Source organism: Cystoisospora suis, assembly GCF_002600585.1.
Source record: "Cystoisospora suis strain Wien I chromosome Unknown contig_3118, whole genome shotgun sequence".
NCBI classification, from domain to species: domain Eukaryota; phylum Apicomplexa; class Conoidasida; order Eucoccidiorida; family Sarcocystidae; genus Cystoisospora; species Cystoisospora suis.
In genome coordinates, this window is record NW_027155913.1 from 1 (window position 1) to 7,393 (window position 7,393).

The 7,393-nt window shown below is 40.2% G+C and overlaps 2 protein-coding genes across 2 annotated transcripts in view; both read left to right on the forward strand.

Moving 5' to 3' along the window:
• Positions 1-441: 441 nt before the first annotated feature.
• On the forward strand, positions 442-7,083 carry CSUI_006226 (elongation factor tu gtp binding domain-containing protein; the record flags this gene model as incomplete). The annotated part of the gene is made up of 7 exons (XM_068066390.1): positions 442-832; positions 1,242-1,972; positions 2,894-3,073; positions 3,868-4,541; positions 4,794-5,085; positions 5,397-5,513; positions 6,674-7,083. Coding segments are annotated over exons 1-7 (2,514 nt in total), but the record flags the coding sequence as incomplete, so codon positions are not given.
• A 69-nt stretch (positions 7,084-7,152) lies between these two features.
• CSUI_006227 (uncharacterized protein) overlaps positions 7,153-7,393 on the forward strand; it is a gene marked incomplete at its 3' end in the record, with an annotated part of 1,040 nt that continues 799 nt past the window's right edge. Inside the window, exon 1 of the mRNA XM_068066391.1 lies at positions 7,153-7,365. Coding sequence (XP_067921634.1) covers positions 7,297-7,365 — 69 coding nt within the window. The remainder of the gene's footprint in view (positions 7,366-7,393) is intronic.

The following is a 7,393-nucleotide window of genomic DNA, read 5'->3' on the forward strand; positions in this document are numbered from 1 at the left end:
TATATGTAGATACATATCTCTCTCTCTCTATATATATATATATATATATATGCGGCATGTATATGTAGATACACATCTCTCTCTCTATATATATGCGGCATGTATATGTAGATACACATCTCTCTCTCTCTATATATGTATCTACTCTTAGATACCACACATAGACCTATATGTATAGATTGCTGTTTGCTTCTGCATGCACGTCTTTCTCTGTGCGTCTTTCTTTATGCATATGGGGGTGGTATATACGTGTAAAGTAGAAGAAGAGTGGAAGGCCCCCGGATTTGTATGTAGTGGTCTAGGTATACTCGGCCTTGTTAGGAACCTCCTAATCTCGTTCAAGCCTCTCTTCTTTTTCTTTTTCTTCTTTTCCTTCTTCTCTTATTTTCTCTCCCCCTCATATCTCATTCCTTTCTCTTTCCTTCTCTTGCGTTTCTAAAGTACTTGGCTGTAGGCTCCAAAGTCAAAGTCCGACTGAAGGCCCCACCTAGTGACGCCTCTCCTCGATGGCAAGTCACTCTTACTCTCTCTTCTTCTTCTTCTTCTGCTGCTGCTGCATTTTCTTCGAGTGCGCTGAAGACGAGTGAGGGACGAAAAGAAACTTTTGCCGGAGAGAATGAAGACGACAAGACACCTGTCTCCTCATTATCTCCTACTTCTACTTCTACTACTAGGAGTGCTACTACAACGCCTGCGCGTACTCCATTGCATGCTAAACAGATGCGTAGTGGATCGCCTCTATCTCTCGATGTCCCTGAAGACGATCTTAATCTTTATGAAGACGAAGAAGAAGAAAGAAATCTCTCCTCTTCTTCTTCCTCTCCTCTTGCTCGTAGGTGTTTATGGAGGTCATGGAGACTTTCTTCTTTTCTCTCTCTTTCAGGGAATGATATATTCAGCAAAAGACACGAGACTCCTATAGACCATACGTAGCATCCCTTAGACATCCTTTCGAGGTGTACATACACCTCTTTCTTCGTCAGACAAGTCTCTAGTAGATCCATTCACATCTCTTGTTGGACCTTCTCCTTCTTTTCTTCAAAATGAACTCTTTCCTTGAGAGATAGGCACAAGTGTCTCACGATCATGTCTGCATATATTAGATGAAGTACGCTTTCTTTCTTCCTCACTCTTTCTTTCTTTCTTTCTCACTCTTTCTTACTTTTTCGCATTTTTTTCCTTCCAGTCTTCTTCTTTTTCTTCTTTTCGCTCCTTTTCTTTCTCGCTGTCTTTCCCGTTAGATCTCCTAGGAGAAGAAGAAGACCCCACCAAGGGAGGAGGGCGCTCTGCCTCTCGACGTTTGAATCGACGTAGACAACAGCCAGAGCATCGAAGTGACTTTTCGGATAGCTATTTGGAGAGTGACGATCTGACGAAGAAGAAGAGAAGAAAAGATCCAAGTCTCAGATCTTCGTCTTTACGCCATAGTTTACACCGAGATTACGAAGAAGATGAAGACGAGGAAGAAAAGACGTTCTTTTCAACAAGAAAAGCCTCTTCAAGGACCAAGAAGAGTGACAAAGAAGAGAGTCAGGAGAATTCAGCGGCGCTCCACGATGTCTTCCAAGATCAAGGAGAAAAAGAAGAAGAAGATGAAGATGAAGAAGATGAAGAGTTATGGCTGCTAAGAGAAGAAGAGAAGTTACTGCAGAAGATCCGAGAGAGAAATTCCCTTGAAAAGAAAGAAAGAAGAAAAGAAGAAGAAGAAGAGATAGAAGAAGAGATGAGAAAAGCCCCCCGTCGAGGCGTTGTATGTGTGCTCGGCCATGTGGATCACGGTAAGACTACTCTCCTTGACGCTATCAAACTCCACACTCTCCTCTATGCGACCAGACAAGCTCTTCAGACAGAGACGTATCAAAAAGAAGAAGATCGACTCTTCTCTTCTTCTTCTTCTTCTTCCCTCTCAATTGGAGATTTTCGACTGAAGAAAGAAGAAGGCAATATCACTCAACGTCTCTCCTCTTTTCGGGTTAGAATACACACCTATCTCTCCCACTACTCATCTGTCTCTCTTTATCTCTCCCCTCTATAGCTATCTTTATATCTCTCTCTATCTATCTATCTATATATGCGTACATATGGATGGTGCATGTAGGGAGTTTTGTTCATGGCTATACATATATAGACGTATACATTCATAAGTATGTGTAGATGTGTATATACAGTCTGTCTACACACGTGTAGGTCAATATATATAGAGAGAGGCATGTATCGCCTTTTCAACGGCATATTTGCGTCGATCCTCTCTGGACGTGTGGAGTGTCTCCCCTTCCTCTTCATCTTCTTCTTCTTCCTCGTTTTCTGCGTCGGGGTGATAAGACTGAAGAGAGCCATTTATTTTCTTGCATGCAAAGAGCGTGAGGTCTCCGACGTCTCCTTTCGCCTGCTTGCATGCATGCACGTGTGTATATACATCAACTATATCTACGCCTCCGATGGAGATACATACAGGTGGATGTATTCATCTAGATGAATAGATACATCTGTATATAGGCGAGAGTTCATACATATATAGATATTTATATATGTAATGTCCCGTACAAGTCATGTATAGAGGTTCACTTCCACATACATCATAACATACCACTCCTCTTCACAATGGCCTATGGATCTATCTCCACCTACGTATATATATTTGTGTGCGTAGATGTATATATGTATATATCTCTATATATATGCATATATGTATGTGTATATTCATCCATCGATGACAGGTGATATCTATCCAAGTGCATGTAAGATATCTCCATACATATCATCTTTGTATGTATATATATATATGTATCTATGTACATCTATATAGATATAGATATCGATAGCTTTCTTTCGCTTCTTATTAGATGAAGAACCTTGGCTTCTCATTCGATACGTCAACACTTCTCTTTTTCAGGTGGATTGTACCTCTTTCCTTAATCCTTCTTCTTCTTCTACGAGTTTAACGTTCCTAGATACTCCAGGCCACTCCGCCTTTGAGAAGATGCGAGAGAGAGGAGCGACCTGCTCCGACGTTGCGATTCTCGTTGTAGCCGTTGACGAAGGTGTTAAAGAGCAGACAGAAAGAAGTATCCAAGTAGGGGAGCTCCGCTCTCTCCTTTCCCTTCTTTTCTCTTCTGTTTATTTCTCTCCTCTTCTCTTCTTGCCTTTCCTTCGTGAGGAGGCTGTTTCGTGTCTTTTCTTCATCTTGGGATTCCAAAGAGAAAAAGAATGAGACAAACTTGCAACGCGAGATATGTCTCCTTCTCACCTCTTTGGAGTGAAGACTCTTTTCTTTTCTTCCTAAGGCCTCTCTGTCTCTCTTCTTGAAGATGCTATACGAAATTTAGACAGCGTAGACCTTCCTCCTACTCCCACATATATCTATGTAGACGGACACGTGGATGTGTGTATAGTATTATATATATATATAGAGAGAGAGAGAGATATTGATATATACATATGTCTATACATACATGTATCTATATACATATGTGTATACGTACATGTATCTATTTACATATACATATATATATATATATATATATATTTGTAAGTGTATACACATATACATATATATGTACATGCTTATGTCTGTCTATGTGTGTAAGTGTTAGGAAGTATGTTCCTCGGCGTCCCTTGGTATGGGCCAGTCTGTAGCATGAGGTGTATATACACACGCATACAGACAGATAAATCGACTCAAGACAGCTAGACAGGCAGATAGACAGGTAGATCAATAGATCAAAGATAGTTAGATAGATAGATAGACGTCTGTACAGCAGTGCGAGTGTGCCTATGTTTCGAAGACTGCTGATAAAGAGAATGCTTTTCTCGTTCTTGCTAAGATACATTTCTCCTTCTTTTTCTTCTTCTTTTTCTTTCCTTTAGATTTGCAAGGCAGCTCACGTCCCTATTGTCGTCGCTCTTACGAAATGTTCTCGCCTCTCTTCTTTCTCTTCTTCTTCTCCTTCTTCTTCTTCTTGCTTTTCCTCTTTAATCTCTCATCCCCAAGTGATGCGAGTGCTGAGGCAGCTAGGAGAGCTCGGTGTACATACAGAGGCCTTAGGCGGAGACGTCCAAGTAGGGATTTTAGACGCTAAGGCCTTCCTAGATACAAATATGAAGAAAAGCATGAGAAAAGAGAAGAAACTAAAGAGAAAGAAGATGAAGAAGAACGGACCAGAAGAAGAAGAAGAAAAAGAAGAAGAAGAAAAGGAAGAAGAAACAATTGAATCTGGTAATGAAGAGGAGCAGGAAGAAGAAAGAGAGAAGGAAGAGGAGAGTCTTAGCTCTCTCCGAAGAGAAGAAGAGAAAGAAGAAGAAGATAAGAAGGGACTGTTGGAGGATCTCTTACAGAAAGTCTTTTTGGAGGTAGAAATGCTTGAACTGACGACTGTGAAAGAGAGAGAAGGAGAAGAAGATCTATCGAAGAAGAGAGGGAGAAGAAGAAGAAAGATGAAGAGAAGTAGTGCACAAATAGGCGAGGGGATTGTTCTGGACTCCTTCCTATCAAAAGGCCTAGGTGGCTGCGCTTCTATTTTACTCCACACAGGAATTATCAAGTAAGCTCTATACATACATATATATATCTATACATACATATATATATCTATACATACATAGATCTATCTATACATACATAGATCTATCTATACATACATAGATCTACTCATACATATATATCTATCTATCTATCTTTCTTTATACATCTATGTATCTATCTGTATGTATCTTTATATACATCCTTCTCTCTCTCTCTCTCTGTTTCATCTTCTCCTTCTTCGTCTTCTTCTCTCTTCTTCTTTCTTCTGAAGAAGGGGAGATTTGGTTCTCGCAGGATCTTCTTTCTGTCGAGTCAAGCGTCTCAAGCCGCATGAGAGATTTGGAGGCGGAGAGAAAGAAGAGAGAGAGAAAAAGCATCTTCTCTCATCTAGATGTCATGAAGATGAAGGTGCTGACAAAGAGAAAAAAGAAAGAGAAGAAAATGAAGTAGGAGAAGCAGGAGAAACCTTCGATATCTGCGGCTTTGACTCTAAGGATCTGCCTCTACCAGGAGAAAGAATTCTAGTGCTCCAAAAAGAAGAAGAAGGCAAGGAATTAGCTGAGGTAGGAAAAAGGAAGCTTACCAAAGTATCGCTAGACTTTCATAACGAAAGAACGGAAAAGATAGACAGCCCAGCGGGATAGGAGAAAGAAGGCCGAGAGGACTGACGCTAGAGAGAGAAGAAGACAGGGATCCGAAACATCTGAGTTATCTCTAATCTTTAATCTATCTTTTATCTATCTATCTATTTATCTATCTATCTATCTTTAATCTATCTATCTATCCTAAATCTATCTATCTATCTATCTCTCTTTAATCTATCTATCTTGGATATATCTCTCCTTTTTTGCTTCACCTTCGTTTTTCTCTTTAGCTAAATCGCCGTCGTAGAGAGAGAGTAGAGGAAGGCGTCAGATTGAAAGAGGCGAAAGATCGGCTTCTTCATGACCTCCTTTATGCACCCCCCCTCCACCACAACGATCATACCACAGTAAGAAAGAAAGAATGAAAAGAAGAGAGAGAGCGAGAAAGAGTAATCTCTCCGACTACAGCTTCCAGGAGGCGAAGATGAAAGCAAGGAAGAAAAAAGGAGAAAGAAAGAAAGAAAGAGAGAAAAGAGAGACGTGTCGGTGTTTTATCTCGTTGCCTTTCTTCTCCAAATTCTCTTCTTCTTCTTCTCTCCTCTCTCCATCTAAATTTCCTCCGCTCACGCACCTAGACTATCCCAGCAAAATACACATATATATGTATATATGTATATATATATATATATTTATATACATGTATACATACACATGCATATATATATATATATTTGACAGAGGAGTCCATCAGTATGGACGTGTACGTGACGCAGCCACATACAGCTAGCAGCGTGTCTATATCTATGTCTATCTGTATCTAATTACTTATGTCTTGATGGCGAGTGTATTGACGAATAGCTGTATGTCTATATCTTCGATAATGTAGAGAATTCAAGATGACCCTTCCATTCATGTTTGCACCACAAGACGTCTACAGGGCCTGTCTAGATCTACGTTTTCTCCTCTCTTCTTCTTTTTTGGTCTTTTTCTTTTTCTTCTTTTCGGGTTCAAAGTGTCTGTATACGGTTCTCTTCACATTGCCTGATCTCAATGTGAAGCAGGAAATAGAAGAAAACGACGAGGAGATAGACAAACCTAATATTAAGGTGTAACGCAATATGGAGGTGTATGTACACCTGATATGTATGTGAAGTCTTCTCTACTTCTCTCCTACTACCGACTACATGTATGTATACAACTAGCTATATATCTACGTGAAGTAGATCTGTATGACTGTAGACCTATAATGTGTGGATATTATGTCTATACTTGTTCACGTTTCTATCTTCATTCCGCTCTATCCATCCATCTATGCACAGCTCCATCCATTTAGTTGTATACGTACACACTCCTACTACATCTGTATACACCTGGACTTCTCTATACACTTTGAAATACCCGTGTCTTTTCATTGTATACCATCTATCTATATGGAGTTATGTCCATCTATATAAATATACATAGGCAGATATGCGGTATATTTATCTCTCTTTTTCTCTGCAGATATCTATTCGTTGTCTACAGCTGTGTATGTCTATGTATGTCTATGCGTGTCTATGTATGACAGAATTTCTCTATTGTTCCGACTGTCATTAAGACAGACCAACAAGGGACCGCCGAAGCTCTCGCATCTTCTCTCTCTCCATTCACAAGCTTCTCTTCTTCTTCTTCTCCTCTTAACTCTTTTGTCGGACAGACCAATCTCTCATCTTCATCTGAAGCTTCTCAAGATGGAATCTTACCTCAGAAAGAAAGAGAAGAAGAAGAAGAAAAGGAAAAGGAAAGCCAAGATAAAATGGAATATGGCGAGAATGATCGAGATAGAAATCGTCCTCTTAGAGAGGAAGAAGAGAAGAGGAAAAATGCTTTAGAGAAAGATCAAGACAGCGGAGAAGAAGAAGAAGAAGTACCCAAGAATCCTCTTCTTCTTTCTCCTCCTTTTCCTCTAGGTGAAACAGAAGCAGGGGCAAGAAGAAGAGAAAGAAGCAGCAACAAATCCAAAAGGCCTGCCAATTACAAAGAAAACCTTTAAGGTATCATNNAAAAGAAAGAAGAAGGATTCTGCGGATCTTGCTAGCTAAGGCGGGGCCTGTCACTTTGGATGACGTGAAAGCTGTAGGAGGTCTAGAGCCGCAAGCGGAGAAAAGAAAGACGCACTTCCAGGAAGAAGGACATTCCTCTCACGAAAAGATGAGGAATGGCAGGACAGGAGGAGGTCTGCTTATTGCATTCAACACACCCGTCACGAAACAAGCTCAGGTCAACATCTATCTTTAATCTACCTATC